The sequence below is a fragment of the Schistocerca gregaria genome, chromosome 8, assembly GCF_023897955.1.
Source record: "Schistocerca gregaria isolate iqSchGreg1 chromosome 8, iqSchGreg1.2, whole genome shotgun sequence".
In the NCBI taxonomy this organism is placed as follows: Eukaryota; Metazoa; Arthropoda; class Insecta; order Orthoptera; family Acrididae; genus Schistocerca; species Schistocerca gregaria.
The window spans coordinates 325,517,754-325,535,532 of record NC_064927.1 but is presented as its reverse complement, the minus strand read 5'-3'; the positions used below and the strand labels follow the sequence as shown (position 1 = coordinate 325,535,532).

Here is a 17,779-nt window from a genome sequence, read left to right as displayed (position 1 = left end):
TTCTGTATTCCCTTTTGAACAAAATTGTTAAGTATTTTATTTTGTTTGTTTTCTTTTTTGTGGAGATGTGCTTCAATTCAGCAGCTTTTTGCCTTCCATCCCGTAACATAAAACAGACGGAGATAAGTGTAACCGAATAAGGGACATGCAGTTTTTAAATATGTCGATTTATAGCTTTATAAATGCAGTAACTGATACCTCGGAACTACTATTACTTATTGATACTGTCGTACTACGACGGTTTGCATTATGCAACTGAGGAGAGGGTAAAAGTCGAAGAAATTAAATAATTCAGATATAGATGCTATTGTGCTGCTGGATAATTTAAATCTCATCTCTAACTCAGTAATTTCTGTGACCAGCCTGCTATGAATATGTATACACAGGCTACTTACAATTCGAGTGGATTAGGACAATGAGTGATCTGAAGTTTTCAACAGTATTTCACACTCCCCACTCCTCCGTCTAGCGTTGGGAAGGAAGCAGTTCACTACAAGGCTGGCTGGCTCCGAGCCCAGGCAAATACAAGAGGCAATGGTAGCAGACCATACGGTTAATTCAATAGGCAGTGGACGACGAGCGGGTGAGCCACTCTCCTGGCCCTCCAGCGGACGATCGGTCCTCAAGCTCAACATACGTCATCTATGGCTCTTCGGAGTGTGGCCGTTGAGCAATTCCCGTCTTTTCAATCTCTACGTCGTCTTCGTTTTCGCGCTGGGAGTCTGGAACTTCGTGGAAGCTTCGGTGGCTGTCTCCTTCAGCTGGGGAGATTTCGAGGCCACAACGTTGGTGCTGACCAATACCTTTACCATGTGCAGCGGCACTTTCAAGTTGGTCTTCTTCACACGAGACCGACAGCGGTACAACAGTATGGCTCGTTGCGTCGATTCGCTGATGTTGGCCCAGAGGGAGCAGTACTCCAGCGATCCCACGCTGGAGAATATCGTCCAGAGGTCCCGCAGGAGAGCGACTCGCCTCACGGTGGGCCTGCTGCTCTTCTTAGCTTCGCAATGCCTCCTGTGGTTCCCAATGCCACTAATCGCTCACCCCGGTGAGCGGCGCCTGCCCTTCGCACAGCACCCCTGGGACAACACCACCAACTTCTACCAGCTGTCGTACGTCGTCCAGTGCGTGACGGGCACGTGGGTGGCCGATGTCAGCATCGGCGTGGACTGCCTGTTCGCGACCATCATGATACTGGTAGCTTCGCAGCTAGAGGTACTCGCGCTGAGGATCAGGCAGCTGAGGGTGGACGAGAGTGGAGCAGGTGAAGTTCGCCGAATGCAGAGCGCATCTCCCGTCGTTCGCGACAAAATGTACAGCGACCTGTGCCTTTGCATCGAAAGTCATCAGGAAATACTCAGGTACGTTACGCTCAGATGTATTCGTCCCACGCGTGAAGTGGACGCTTTCGTAGTTTCAATATTGTGTGCTATGTCGGACTGCGCTAGAAACTAACTAAAGTGGAAACAACCACTCTGATTACAATCAACAACAACAGAAATCTGACTGGAGTAGCAAGAGAAAGAGAGACATATTAGTAGGTAATCTTAAAATTCAGCTTCGATTATAAACTAGTCGATTTTTTTTAAAAAAATGGAGAGATCACGTTAATCTTTCACGACCTGATTCATATGAGCGCTTTCAAACTAACAGAAATATAAATAGTAATTATGTTCGTCTCTGTGGACAAAAGATTTTTGAAACTCACAGAGTATGTGTCTGCCACAGCTATGTTGAACCTCCATTCTACATATTGTGCAAGGATCTGAATTTAAATGCAGACTCTCATACGTAGATACTACGCAAGTCTAGAGATGATAACAGAAAAAACTGAGCAGGAACAAATCTGTACGCCATAAACAGTCTATAAAATGGCGTGTATAAGTTGTGTATTTGCAGTTACTAACACAAAACGTTATTGATCACTAATTGTTCTGAGTAAAAAACTTGATTATCTGAGTGATTTACTCGTTTCCTTTGGTGTGGTCGTAGAGGAAATGGTAACAAACCCGAAGCATCTGGATTTATGACACTGGACATCTTGTAAAGTGGAAAGCTCAGATCCCAGTCACGCCGTCCTTATTTACGCATTCACATTTTCCACCTCACTTCGAGCAGATGAAACAATGTTTCCTTCGATCTCAGTAGCCTGTTCCTTCTTACATACCCATCCAACAGCTGTGGCGCTCTGTCTGTATCGAACTCAACGTCTAACCATACTGTTATATCTAACTTTCTATTTTTAGCAAAAGAACTGGCCCAACTCACTTCCATAGAAGCCAGATCTAGCAAAAGAAGAGGAGGGACTAGATATTAAAGTATGGGGTGTAATTCGTATTACTCAGAACCTTACAGTTTTTCACGTGCAAAAACCATTGAAACAAGTGAATGTAATTAGAGGACCCAGAAATATGTTCACGAACAAGAAAGTAATAAAATCATAAGTTTCTGGAATTCTAATTTCCTAAGCAACCACCGCAGTTTTGCAGCTAACGTAACAGCTTTTTGTACGGCACTCAGCGACTCGTAATTAACCTACAACGGAGCTCAAGACAAGAAAGCTTACATAATAATATTTGGCCAACGTTTGTCTTATGCGTAGATTACCTCTTCATCATACAAATGCTTCACTGCGTATGCGGAGCCTGAGGGAAGAGTCTTCTCGCATCGCCGTGAATTTGTTTTTCGCACCTTGTTAGTACGCAGCTGCAGTCTGAATTTGAACTGTTTCAATATGCTCGATCAACGCAGCGGCAGTGGGCATGAGGTTTTCTGCATATTCGTTCCTGTTTCTCATCGAAAGAGAAAGTCGGCTGAGCTACGATACAGCCTCACGGGAAACTGAGTACTAAAACGTTTTCAGAAACGAATGAAAAATTTTGTGAATTCAAATGTGCCCTACGTAGCAGGTCACACCCACTAACTGAGCAAGTAGATGCATTTGCAGCATAAGTCTCAAATATTTTGTTTCAGGTGCAGTAGTCGATAATTTGCAACAAAAGTTGTGAGCATTTACGTGGTAAACCACTGAGTTGATTGACTAGACCACTGTGTTAGCACACGCTGCAAGGACTTAACACAAGTGGACAATAATGCTGAACGACAAATGATTTGTCTTGTAGGTAATCATTCACCTGAGGGCCGTACTACCTGAGGCTTATTCATTTATTTATGTGGGTTTTCTCAGTTACCAATTAATGTGGCGCAGTAATATGTCACTGGACTCGCAATAGAGAGGAGGTCGATTCTTATTGCTGTTCGGACATTCAGATTTAAGTTGTTCTGGTTTCCCTAAACGGCTTAAGCCCAATACTGGGAGGAAATGTTTGGGAAATATGTGCCTCAGTACCTTCTCTTCTTTTCCCGAACCATTCTTCTGCACTGACTTCAATGGCTTCGTCATTAACAGGCCTTTACACAAAATGCTCCTTCTCTCAGTGTCCTGTACATTTTTTGTTCCAACCGTGGGTACTTAACTGTTACACACGGAGCCTTTGTTTATCAATTGACATTTTTGTGCCTTAGAAACACAAGCGCAATCTACGGTGAAGCTGAGGGAGAAGGCCGGTCGGTGTGGCCATGCGGTTCTAAGCGCTTCTGTTGGGAACCGCGTGATCGCTACGGTCGCAGGCTCGAATCCTGTCTCGGGCATGGATGTGTGTGATGTCCTTAGGTTAGTTAGGTTTAAGTAGTTCTGAGTTCTAGGGGACTGATGTCCTCAGAAGTTAAGTCCCATAGTGCTCAGAGCCATTTGAACCATTTTTTTAGGGAGAAGGAGATTAGGCTTGTTATTTTTTAAACTGAACAACCGCAAGATTTACTTTATGTAATGGGATGGGTAGGTGGTGTGGGAAGGAAGTGATAAGGTGCTGGGCCAAAATTACGTTACCCATTTTGCTGTAAATAATGTATTACGCATAAATTCAAATACCAATATTAAAACCGGAGAACCTTGTTGTAACTGCCATAAAGTGAACAAAACTTTTATGATATCGTGTTACAAAAAGTAACAGTTTAACACAATGTGATGGTGATCCACAAGAAACTAGAAATTTTACAAATGACCTACAGATCAGGAAAAGAGGGTTTCAAAACAGACATCAGATTCGTAGAGTTTAGGTTACATTTATATAAGTTAAAGCCTGAGACAAAACATTTAGCTGCGCTTTCGTGACTAGACGTAACTCAATTGCAAAAGAATGAACTTGCAATTATTATACAAATTATTAAAATTTGTGAAGGTGTTACACCCTAGTTAATTGCAGTGAACAGACATTGAAAGGAACAACAATAATTACATGACTTCCGCTAGTGAACCCTTTCAATTATAAAAATTAAATGCACAAATGCCAAATAACGTAAATCGTAGGTTCAAGACGGTTCAAATGGCTGTGACCACTATGAGCCTTGGTCGGCTAAATCGTAGGCACACAGTCTTTTCAAGCAGTATCTACCTATGGGAACTGATGCATCTCATTAGAAACATTGATAGTTCAAAAAAAAAAAAAAAAAAGGTAGTGAAAGCTTATAAGGACATAACCATTCTTTGTGACTAACTGAAAAAAAATTATCATTTGCAGCATGACAAATTACAACACTGTCTAGCTTACAATACGAAAAATAAAGCCCAGATTACTTAACTTAAAAGCCTGGTTTCCAATAACAACACTCAAGTACAAGCCTCACTGTCAATTGGTTGCTCCGTGTGCTTTTAACAAAATATCAGTCATCAAGGTGGCCTTTGCAATGCATTAACAAAGAACAACATTTGGGTAGAACATATATTTGTTACAACAAACAAACAACGTAACTAAAGCACAAGGGATAGCACTTATACACTTGTTACTGGCAGTAACAATCGATCTGAACGGTAACAAAACACGACCGTCTTGAGGTCACGACACTGCTCAGACTTTGACGTCAGACTAAACATAGCTCGGCTCTAAGATGCAACCAGGACGCGGAAACGCAGTACAAAACTTCTCACCACATTCTGGAGGACTCTGTAGAAGGAAATCACCGACGTAGAGCTTAGCTCTCTAGATCATCTAGAATTATTACGGTGGCGACAGGATACCAGAGTAAAAACAACTGACAAGGATCTCTGCAATAGTCTGCCAGAATCTCAGCAATTCATGCAGAATTCGTAAGAGACCACTACACAGAATTCCAAAATAGCACAGGGCCTACTGATCTGCTCTTCAGGATACTAATGAGCCCTTCGAGAAACACGTGGCTGTAGCAGTGGCAACGCAGACCGCCCCACTACACAAGTAGCAGTCGCCTATAGCCTGATGCCCCGGCACCTGTGGTCGCACACCGCACACCGTGTCAGTCGCAACACCTCGCGGAGGGCAACCACACAACCCACGCGCTCTTCTCGAAGAGAACCCACAGCAACTTGCGCGAACCCAGATTGCCTCGCACTCGCTGCACGAGACATCTGACGAGAAAATTTGCAGAGAACAATCGAGTTATCCAAGAAATAGAAGACGCAGCAAAACCATCGCAAAAGATTGTGATAAAAGCAAGCCGGACGGCTCACTCTAAATGATTTAGGATAACAATGGAAAGCCTAAATCTGGATGACTGAATACGGATCTATGATTTACTCTACTCCAGTCCCTGTATAGTTCCTTCACCACTATCACTGCATCACTCGATTCCTGTCTCGAAGGCATGATGCAGAGTATGGAGAATTAAGCTCCATCTCAGCCTGCTTGTCGTACGAGATCCGATACAGAGTGGAGGACAAACTCGAGGTATATCACAAAGTGACGTCTGCAGCAGCACTAGGGTTGTAAAAGTCTTTCGAAATAATACTAAAATCTTCTATGTCTTTACTTCCTGTAAGTTCTTCTTCTGCTTCCTATACAAATCAGTGTTTCAGTTCTTACGCTGGGATGATTTTCAGAAATACTTCACGAGGCTAATCCTTAAATTAGCAAAAATTAGGCTTAATTTAAATGGTTTCTGTGAACCATCTCTCAAGACTGAGCATTAGCTTTGTTGGTTCTCTAGCATTCACCAAATTACTAGCACCGAAAGATCCAAACACTTTCCGACATCAAAATCGAAGAGGGCGGAATCCTGGGAATTGGGAAAGTTAATAATGTGGGATGGCACTTATGGAAGATTTACAAATGAAAGAAGTTACTGGCAAGAAATTCTAAAAATGCGCAACATTGTGAGCATTAAAAAAATCTACAAAGTCAATGATGGTACAGGTTTTCTTTGGGCCCCTCCTCTGCCCTCTCCACTCTCCAGTCAGAACCTGGTATCCTACTTGTTACTGGTACATTGAAGAGCCAAAGAAATTGGTACACTTGCCTAATATCGCGTAGGGCCCTCGCGAGCATTCAGAACTGCAGAAACATGATGTGGAATGGGCTCGGCTAATGTCTGAAGTAGTGCTGGAGGGAACTGACTCCATGAATCCTGCCAGGCGGTCCATAAATTCGTAAGATTAATAGGGTGTGGATTTTCCTTCTGAACAGCACGTTGCAAGGCTTTCCAGATATGCTCAATAATGTCCATGTCTGGGGAGTTCGTTGGACAGCGGAAGTGTTTAAACTCAGAAGAGTGTTCCTGGAGCCACTGTGCAGCAATGAAGGACGCGAGGGTTATCGCATGGTCCTCCTGGAATTGACCAAGTCCGTCGGAATGCACAATGGACATGAATGGATGCAGGTGATCGGACAGGATGTTTACGTATGAGTCACGATGGGTGCCGCATCATTACAACTCCACATGCCCCACACCATTACACACCCTCCACCAACTTGCACATTCCCCTTCTGACATTCAGGGTCCACGTATTCATGATGTTGTCTCCATACCCATGCATGTCCATCCACTTGACACAATTTGAAACGAGACTCGCCCGATCAAACAACATGTTTCCAGTTATGAACAGTCTAGTGTCGGTGTTGATGGGCCCTGGCGAGGCGTAAAGCTTTGCGTCCTGCAGTTATCAAGGGTACACGAGTGAGCTTTCGGCTCCGAAAGCCCATGTCGATGACGTTTCTTTGAATTTTTCGTACGCTTACACTTGTTGGTGGCGCAGCATTGAAATCTGAAGCAGTTTTCGGAAGGGTTGCACTACTGTCCCGTTGAACGATTCTCTTCAGTCGTCATTGGTCTCGTTCTTGCAGGATCTTTCTCCAGCCGCAGCAATGTCGGAGATTTGATGTTTTACCTGATTCCTTATATTCATGGTTCATTCGTGAAATGATCGTACCACGAAATCCCCACTTCTTCGCAACCTTGGAGATATTGTGTCCCATCACTCGTGCGGACCACGCTCAAACTCACTTAAATCATGGTGACTTGCCATTGTAACAATAATAAGCGATCTAACAACTCGCCGTATTCTGCCTGTTTACATATCTCTGTATTTCAATACACGTGCCTATAACAGTTCTTTTGGCGCTTCATTGTGGGAAAAAGCCACTTACAGTCAGGTAATTTGAACACATTCAAATAAAAACCATATTTGTTGCTAATATGCTAGTACAAAAGCTAGCACTGTGGTATTGGCCATTTGCAAGTTTTCTCATTTCATTTTGTCCTATTTAACTGGAATGATGCACAGCGACAGATGGCTAACTTTTGCTAATTTTGTATAAAGTAATTGAGTGAATATTTTTTTAAATTTTTGGTCATCCACAAGTAATGTAGCGAATCAATATACGAAACGCAATATTCATTGCGCCTCTTACCATGACTTAGTGAAGATATAAGCTTATTATTCTCAATTTCAAACTTTAATCCAGTTGTGCCTAGTGTTGTTTACAACTAACCCTGCCAGGAATTGTCAGAAGACGAGAAGATGCACTTCAGCTCCCCATCAAAATCAATGTATAAAAGTGTAAAACAATAATATATATATTCCTATCATTGCTTTATACAGGTATTAATGAGACATTGTTCTCAGTTTCAGATGAAATTCACGCTGTCGCTAATGTTGGGTGCAAAAAAGACTCATCAGGCTTTGTCACAGGAGAGATACATGTGGTTCAAGAGGAATTTACTGTACTTTAACTTGCAGCAGACCCACTTCTCACAGACTGGGACTACTTCTCCGAAAGGATGCAAATGAATACATTAGAAACAACTTATTCATGAAAATAGGAGCTGGAGAAGAAGATAGTGATTATGATGAAGAATATGAAGAGTAAATAGAAGAAGGAGAAGGTGGTGATGATGATGATGACAACGATGACGATAATGGTTTCAATGAAGAAGAAGAAGAAGGAGAAGACGAAGAGGATTGCGTTGGTAAAATGGTCTCCAACCAATTTTCAGCAGATATCAACCTGGTAGAGGGATTCGTATTCTTGCTAACTTCAGAAGTGGTAGGCAGTAATGCAATGGTAATGAAGTACTATCTGTTGAAGAGGAACTTCGAGTATGGTGGTCAGTAATACAATGATAATGAAGTACTATTTGTTGAAGAGGAACTTCGAGAACAGTCGATTATCAGAAGAGGTCGTAAAAAATAAAGTGTGATACTTGTCCTTTTCATATTAGAGCAATGTATCCTACCTAGATTGGAATGATGACGGAACCATGTGATGTTCTCAGTGTGCTGCACTTTAGGCTGCTGAGTTCCAGCTCACTTTAATGTTAGGTGTGTGTAACTGAGTTATATACAGACAAATTAGGGGTGGAAATACTTGTTTTGCTTCCATCGTTTGCCGAGCTTACGCTGATTCTTGCATGTGGTACATTTAAAGCTGTAAGCTAGGACAGCAGCAGAGCCCATATGTAACCAACTACTATCTACTTAGATGAATTTAGTGCCTCGATCTACTGTCATCTGCTAATCTGTTCTTCATTAAAGTAGTACCATGAAGTGAACTGTGTGTACTGCAATAAGCAATACAGACAATTTATGTGTGAAGTATTTAATTTGAAGAACCACTGAGCTGGCAAAGTGTGCTAAATGTTACTTATGGCAAAACTTTATTTCTGCTCGAATTTTCCTAGAGGTCCTGGCACATCATGATAATCTTCCCTGTTGCATATATCTTAGTAGATTACACAGACACTTCTGAAATATTTGGTTTGAAGGTCCATATAGCTTGACAGTGTGGTACACCTGTCGAACTTGTAGCAAAAACGATTGCTGCTGAACCTAATAATTGTTATCAGTATTGCCGATATGCAAGCTACATGCATTTTAATATATGGTACAGACAGTTTAGATGAAGAGATATTCAGTTTACAAAGTGTGTAAAATCCTACATAATCCACAATTAATAATTATATATATTCTCTAGAAGTCCCCTGTGAAACCGTCTTTGGAGATGTCCCATCTCTCTGTTGCTGTATTGGGTCGTCGCACGAGTGTTTATAAAGAAAACACCTTCTTTCTTCTTGATCTCCAGAAACTGTGATGTCCAAGTTGTTGTTATTTTATTAGATATTCGAATACTTAATTACAGTTTACACAAGCCATATTTCTGAATGCAGGTGTTTTCTCAGTCAGTAGTAACTTTTGCCTTCGACTGTACTTTTTCTAGTGATGCATTATCTTTCCTTCTAAGCTGGTGATTAAAAGCATTTTTTGATGTAAGTACCCACGTCAGACTGAATATACTTCGCATATTTAGACATAGTTGAAACGGAAACATTACCTTGTATTGCTGATACATTTCTGCAGACATTTGTGGCCTTCGGCGAAAGTCATAGATGAGGTAAAATAATTAATACAATTGTAAGTCTATAGTACTGCTATTTGTACATAAACTCAGTCAGGCCTCAATCATTTGCAATAATATTTTTCGATTATAAACTCCTGGAAATGGAAAAAAGAACACATTGACACCGGTGTGTCAGACCCACCATACTTGCTCCGGACACTGTGATCACACGCACGGCACAGCGGACACACCAGGAACCGCGGTGTTGGCCGTCGAATGGCGCTAGCTGCGCAGCATTTGTGCAACGCCGCCGTCAGTGTCAGCCAGTTTGCCGTGGCATACGGAGCTCCATCGCAGTCTTTAACACTGATAGCATGCCGCGACAGCGTGGACGTGAACCGTATGTGCAGCTGACGGACTTTTGAGCGAGGGCGTATAGTGGGCATGCGGGAGGCCGGGTGGACGTACCGCCGAATTGCTCAACACGTGGGGCGTGAGGTCTCCACAGCACATCGATGTTGTCGCCAGTGGTCGGCGGAAGATGCACGTGCCCGTCGACCTGGGGCCGGACCGCAGCGACTCACGGATGCACGCCAAGACCGTAGGATCCTACGCAGTGCCGTAGGGGACCGCACCACCACTTCCCAGCAAATTAGGGACACTGTTGCTCCTGGGGTATCGGCGAGGACCATTCGCAACCATCTCCATGAAGCTGGGCTACGGTCCCGCACACCGTTAGGCCGTCTTCCGCTCACGCCCCAACATCGTGCAGCCCGCCTCCAGCGGTGTCGCGACAGGCGTGAATGGAGGGACGAATGGAGACGTGTCGTCTTCAGCGATGAGAGTCGCTTCTGCCTTGGTGCCAATGATGGTCGTATGCGTGTTTGGCGCCGTGCAGGTGAGCGCCACAATCAGGACTGCATACGACCGAGGCACACAGGGCCAACACCCGGCATCATGGTGTGGGGAGCGATCTCCTAGACTGGCCGTACACCTCTGGTGATCGTCGAGGGGACACTGAATAGTGCACGGTACATCCAAACCGTCATCGAACCCATCGTTCTACCATTCCTAGACCGGCAAGGGAACTTGTTGTTCCAACAGGACAATGCACGTCCGCATGTATCCCGTGCCACCCAACGTGCTCTAGAAGGTGTAAGTCAACTACCCTGGCCAGCAAGATCTCCGGATCTGTCCCGCATTGAGCATGTTTGGGACTGGATGAAGCGTCGTCTCACGCGGTCTGCACGTCCAGCACGAACGCTGGTCCAACTGAGGCGCCAGGTGGAAATGGCATGGCAAGACGTTCCACAGGACTACATCCAGCATCTCTACGATCGTCTCCATGGGAGAATAGCAGCCTGCATTGCTGCGAAAGGTGGATATACACTGTACTAGTGCCGACATTGTGCAAGCTCTGTTGCCTGTGTCTATGTGCCTGTGGTTCTGTCAGTGTGATCATGAGATGTATCTGACCCCAGGAATGTGTCAATAAAGTTTCCCCTTCCTGGGACAATGAATTCACGGTGTTCTTATTTCAGTTTCCAACAGTGTATTTTCGTAGTGTTGCATTACCTTCACTCTCTAATCCATCAACACGTATTTAATAGTTCACAATATGTTTCATAAATATCAAATTTATAGAGATATGTGGAAATAACATTATGATGCCTTATATCGACATTGTGATCATTGACATAAACATTGCTATTTTTCATTGTTGATGTATCTTGAAAACATTTTAGAGTATTGCGATATTTGGTAAGCATCATAGATGTGGAGAGTAATCATTTAGACCGAACGGCTTTTACAAGTGCAACCACCTGTGATTTCATTTGGAGTTTTCAGGTGTTGCAAGATAGTATTTAAAGTAAACTCATGCTTGACAATAATTCATTATTGATTACATATTACTTATTCCTGTATTAAATCTTAGAAGCGAATATTCGTTTTCAGTTGTTTCCTAATGAAAATTTCCCATGCGACAGGTATGTCAGTCCATAAAAGTTTATTTACAGACAGTAAAGCAAACATTGTTCATCATTTATTACGTTAATTCAGATAATTTTATGTAGTGTTGATAAGTAGTTCAGGTATTTTTGAAGATGGAGCTACCCCTAATTAACTTTTTCATTGTAATGATTGCAAAAACAGTAGGCTCTGATTGGCCGATGGGAAAGGGAGTCTTTTAAAAAATAAACCATGTCGTTCAGATGCTTATGAGCACAGCCTCGATGGAACCCAATTTTAATTTGCTCTTTTATTTTCTTTGTTTAAAATGCTAGAGTCTGAAGGGGAGGAAAGTGAGGTGTGACGAAGAGAGAAAAAAGAGATGGTACACTGTAAAGTTCGCGTGTGTGTACCTTTATGTAACTAATTCTTTACGTTGGAATTATTTAAATATTACGCCAGCCATCTTTCACTTTCACAGACAATATCATATCTTCCACCATTATCATACACTAAAATAACAGCACTTCAGTGATTAAATACAGAGGTAGGAAAATATCTTTTAGAAGCAATGAATATTATATTTCAATCTCAGTTTAGTGTCAGGATCACAAAAAATATCTATAATCATTGATAACAAGTTGCGGCAAAACAACGAGCCTTCTTCAGATTGAATGAGACTAATGTTACTGTGTCTAGGTTGCTATGAGAAAATTGCGATCGTTTTTATATTTTATGTGAAGATGGCTCGCTGTTTTGGCCAAAACTAGTTATCAATGATTGTAAACAATTTTTGTGATTTTAACTAATATAGGAAGTTATAAGAGTCCAGAAACTTTTAAACTTCATAGATAGATTAACTCTATTATGGGTATTTCAGGATAATGGGGAATATCTTTCAAGGTAAAAATGTAAGTCTTTGACTTTCTAATTGAGGTTACGAACTATTTACTGCGTAGCTGAGGCATCATTTTAATGCTGCATTATAACCGAAGGGGAGAGGACAGGATGTGGGGCATAAAGCATCTATCATCTTGGATATTGTTTCACTGGTTGGTTCATTTTGATACTCCACCCTGATTTATAGGAGGCAGGTGAGAGAAGAGGGGAGGGTTTTTAATTTCCAAATGACACATGTGGAGTAGTGGCATCATCTTGACTTTTTCACTGATTGTTGCATTTTAATGTTGTGCTACGATTGGCTGAGGCAGTGGATAGGGGGGGTTTTCAATTTACCATTAGTACAATTCTCCTATTTATAGCATCATCGGATTTTCATTGGTTATTTTATTTTGAATAGTCCAGTGCGATTAGTTGGCTATACGGAGAGAAGGGAGGTAGCATGACTTCCTACTGACAAAGATGATATCATTAATTATTTCACTGGTGATATTACTAATTTGCTCACTGATAATAGTGTATCCTTATGATCTTAGCTTATTCAAGGTCTGTCCTGATTCAGAAATTTCGTCACCTTCATATTCACTTCCTTTAAAGAATTCCTCTTTGATCTACTTAGAGAGCTCCTGCACCTAGCTTCACACCTGAAATGGTGTTGATACACTATGAGATCGAAAGTATCATGGCCGCTATATAATTTAGAGTCGAACATTAGATGTCACAACAGGTGGATGAAGTGGTCCCAAAAGTATAAAATGATGTGCAGAGTATTGTGTTATCGGTAGAGAAGGAGTAACAGCTGAATGGGTTGGTCAGGAGAGCACAGCGACTTCGAACATGCAGGAGTCATTGGATATCATCTGATTAACCTGTACATTACAACCATTTCAGTCCCTGTAAGGTTTCCCAAACGATTGCTGTGGATGTGACTGGGAAGTGGAAATGCAAAGTAACGACCACAGTTAAATCAAGATTGAGCAGATTTAATTCTTTATTTTAACATCGCACTCACCAACGATGGATGATCACCTTCATTAGTCAGAGACGATCTAGCATTACTGTGTGCTTTTAAAAATCGCAATAAAGTGACAGAATAAATCACTCATGAGTTCCAAGTGCTACGAGCAATCCATCTAGCACAATGACTGTACATAGGAGCGGTTCTCCAAAATACACACATGTCTTTAGTTAATGCTAAACAACACATTAGGTGGAGTAAAGAGCGATGCCACTGGGCAGTGAATGACTCGACACCTGTGTTTGGGAGTAATGAATCCCATGGAATAGTTTGGATTTATCGAAAGCCAGGAGAACGCTTCTTGCCACGATGTGCAACTCTAATAGTGAAGCGTGAAAGAGATGGGGTAATTGGAGTAGAGTATTTTTCAAGGTTAGTATGACGCCCACTTATTGCACATAAGAAAACGCTAAATGCGAAGATATGAACAGGTTTTACAGCAGAATGTACTGCATACAGTCGAGAAACAGGTCAGAGGTGATGACTGTTTCTATCAGAATGACCATGTACCCGTCACAAAGTAGCATCAGTGAGGTGATGGTCTGAGGACAACATCAATCCTGAAGTGAAATGGCCGACCTGAACCCAATGTAACACCTTAGGAATGAGATTGAAAGTAGCCTTCACTCCAGTCTTGAAGATCAGTATCTTTTCTGGATTGGCCTTTTCAAGAAGAAACGGCTGTCATTCCTCCAAAGACATTCAAACAACACATTGAAAATGTCGTGAGCTGTGACCAAGACGACATAGACGAACGGGGACACACACCTCATATAAATGTCCACTAATAGGCGTCTAAATACTTTTGATAACGTATTGTATGCGTCAGGTAATCCACATTTTGTCCAACATGGAGCACTACAGTGAACTGCATTTAGCCTTTTACACAACCTCAAAAGCCTAGAGCTCGTAGCTCTACACTCATGTCAAGTCTTATAAAGTTGCTGTCGCTTATTTCCAGAGTCCATCGTGAAATTTTAATTCTTTATTTGCTGTGTACTTTGGATGAGCCAATGACATTTCACTGCAAAACCATGACAGTTAAACTCCTCAATATACAAATACCCTTTCTGAGCGCATTTTTGTTCCGTCGTTACAACTACAAGTAAATGCGTTGCTTTCACAACCAGACGCGTTTCGCTTTACTGAAGTATAGCATCATCAGTCGTCTGTTATTAGAGGTATTTGCAATGTAATTTATTTTCTAGCTCTAGATCAGTTCATTAATAAATATTTGGTCTTTACGTGCGGTAATTTCTACTTCTTTTTTCGCCTACATCAGGTAGTCCGGTCTGCTAGCAAATTTTTGCTTCCTTTCTTCGTTCTAATTTTACGCTTCTTAGCGAAACTAAGCACTTTTTAAGTTTAATACAGCACAATTTCGTACACCATTGCTCACTGTTTATTGGTATACTTCTAAGTGTATATCACGTTTTCTAAAGTTGCCGACATTTCCACTAATTACTCTTTGATCTATTTTATTCTCTCTCTCTGTTTTTCATTATAAATGTGTTATCCAATTTAATTTTTTTTACAGTGTGTTTTTATGCAGTGTAAGATAAATGAAGAAGTAGTGACGAAATTTAAATCTTGTATAGTGTATTGCTGGGGCAGAGAGGACGAGCAAAGATGAGTGGGCAGTGAGTGTACCGTAGTGTGATGGACAGGGGGTTTCATGACTCAGGTTTCAGCTTCCTGCTTTTGTTGAATCAAACCTACATGTCGACATGATTCTTTGTGTAGCACGTGAGGATATCTGCCGTAACCAGTCAACGACAAAGAATTGCGGCAATGGTTCTCAACAATGCATTACAGTGGGTACTGCGATTCATAAGAGGTGTTCTGTAAAACGACCTAAATATGTTTTAGCAAGAACTTTTTTTTAATGCCACCTCAGCCACCGCCGGTACATACTGAATCACACCCACTCACTCTCACACACCCATAGACACACAGACACACACACACAAACACACACACACACTCGTTTCGCAAATATTGTTTACAATGGTCATAAATCTATTTCTTACACCACGATGTGGTTCCATCATTGCCCTTAGATATTACTCCAAATGCCAGTTCTACACCGAAGCGCCAAAGAAACTCGTATGAGCATGCGTATTCAAATACAGAGATATGTATACTGGTAGAACACGGTACTGCGGCCGGCAGCGCCTATAGAAGACAACAAGTGTCTAGTGCAGTTGCCAGATCGTTTACAGCTGCTACAGTGACACGTTATAATGTTTAAGTGAGTTTGAACGTGTTGTTATTGTCGGCGCACAAGCGATGGGACACGGCATCTCCGAGGTAGCGATGAAGTGGGGATTTTCCCGTAAGATCTTTTCACGGGTGTACCAAAAAGAAAATGTTCAAATGTGTGTGAAATCTTATGGGACTTAATTGCTAAGGTCATCAGTCCCTAAGCTTACACACTCCGTAACCTAAATTATCCCAAGGACAAACACACACACCCATGCCCTAGGGAGGACTCGAACCTCCGCCGGGACCAGCCACACAGTCTCCGACTGCAGCGCCTGAGACCGCTAGACCAATCCCGCGCGGCATGAGTGTACCGTGGTATCAGGAATTAGGTAAAACAACAAATCTCCGACATAGCTGAGGCAGGAAAAAGAATATAATTGAAGATTGAAGATAATCGTTCAACATGACAGAAGTGCGACCCTTACCCAAATTGCTGCAGATTTCAATGCTGGGCCATCAGCAAGTGTCAACGATCGAACCATTCAACAGAACATCATCGAATGGGCTTTTGGGGCCGAAGGCCCACTCGTTTACCCTTGATGACTGCACGAAACAGTGCCTTCCGCCTCGCCTGAACCCTTCAGCCCTGACATAGGCCTGTTGATGACTGGAGACATGTTGGTTGCACCAGGAACACTCTTCTGAGTGCAAACACTTCCGTTGGTCACCAAATTCTCCAAACATGAACATTACTGAACATATCTGCGAGGCCTTGCAACGTGCTGTTTAGAAGAGACCTTCGTCCCCTCGTACACCTACGGATTTATGGACATCCCTGCGGGATTCATGGTGTCACTTCCGTCCAGCACTACGTCAGACATTAGTCGAGTCCATGCCACATCGTGTTGCGGCCTTCTACGTGCTCGTAGGGGGCCTACACTGCATTAGGCTGGTGTACTAGTTTCTTTGGCTTTTTAAGTGTATGTAGAACACATAACCTTCATGCCTCTTCAACTTATTTGTCATGCAATGTTTACATCGATTAAGCTATATAAAAGTGTTGATATACACTTACTTATTCTGAATTTCATTTTTTGCCCACAGAAGGGTAGCCATCCATCCCGATATATCGGGACCATCACCGTTATGCGCTTTCTTGTCCCAACGTCCATACAAGATCCACTTTTGTCTCGATTTTGCAAATACCGTTTCGAACTTCTCTCAAGTAGTGGATTCCATCTAAGTGCAGCCTCATTTAGTTTTAGTCATGTCAACTAGTTTATGTTGATAAGGTGGAGTCACAGGTGGCGCTGCATATTGCATATCCTGTATCGATCGTGCAAGCACCTTCTTGATCTAGAGCCATCATTCCAGAAAATACCAGACTTCTCCAGTATTACGCGGCTGGGACTATTTAAGCGGCGCCATGCGGAAGAATCGGGCGGTTCTCATTTGACGAGCGAGCTGATACGACGATTCTTTCTAACCGTAATACGGACAACGAGTGCAAGTTAGCAATGTCGAAAGTCTTTACTGCCGGTATATAGGGCGTGAGGTGTATAGTGACACTTCGAGGACTAAGGTGTTATTGTTGACTGTTTACATTCCTATAAACTTATCATAAGTTACGAAACTGCGGAAGAACGGAAAATGTGACGTTTCGGGTGATTACACAAGAGAGTCGTCATTTGTAAAGAAAAGACGTAAGGATCAGGAAGTGTTACGTAAGATTTGTACTGTTTCTTCTCAGTATGCCAGGGACGGTGTAATCAGTCTTACAGTGCCATTTTAACTAGGAGATAACTTTTAAAAAGGAGAAAAGACTTGCTTAAAGAGGTGAGTTCTTCCGAAAGGTGTGGGTATCAACTACTTCTGCCGTAATAAGTTCCACGTAGTTGTGTTCTAAATAAAAAGTAATTACATCAAATAAAGTTTTTACTTCAGTTCTACACCCCCACATCAGAGTGTCCCGATGATGTCCCAGCTAGGGATGGCAACCCTACCCGCAATCAAAGTACGCTACGCCAGTCAAGTCGTCTGGCTGTACATACTGCAA

At 42.3% G+C, this 17,779-nt stretch overlaps 1 protein-coding gene across 1 annotated transcript in view; it reads left to right on the top strand.

The window, feature by feature from the left end:
* Positions 1 to 534: 534 nt before the first annotated feature.
* Positions 535 to 17,779, top strand: part of LOC126285168 (odorant receptor Or2-like) — a 69,489-nt gene continuing 52,244 nt past the window's right edge. Inside the window, exon 1 of the mRNA XM_049984478.1 lies at positions 535 to 1,364. Within this exon, the coding sequence (XP_049840435.1) occupies positions 535 to 1,364 (830 nt within the window). The remainder of the gene's footprint in view (positions 1,365 to 17,779) is intronic.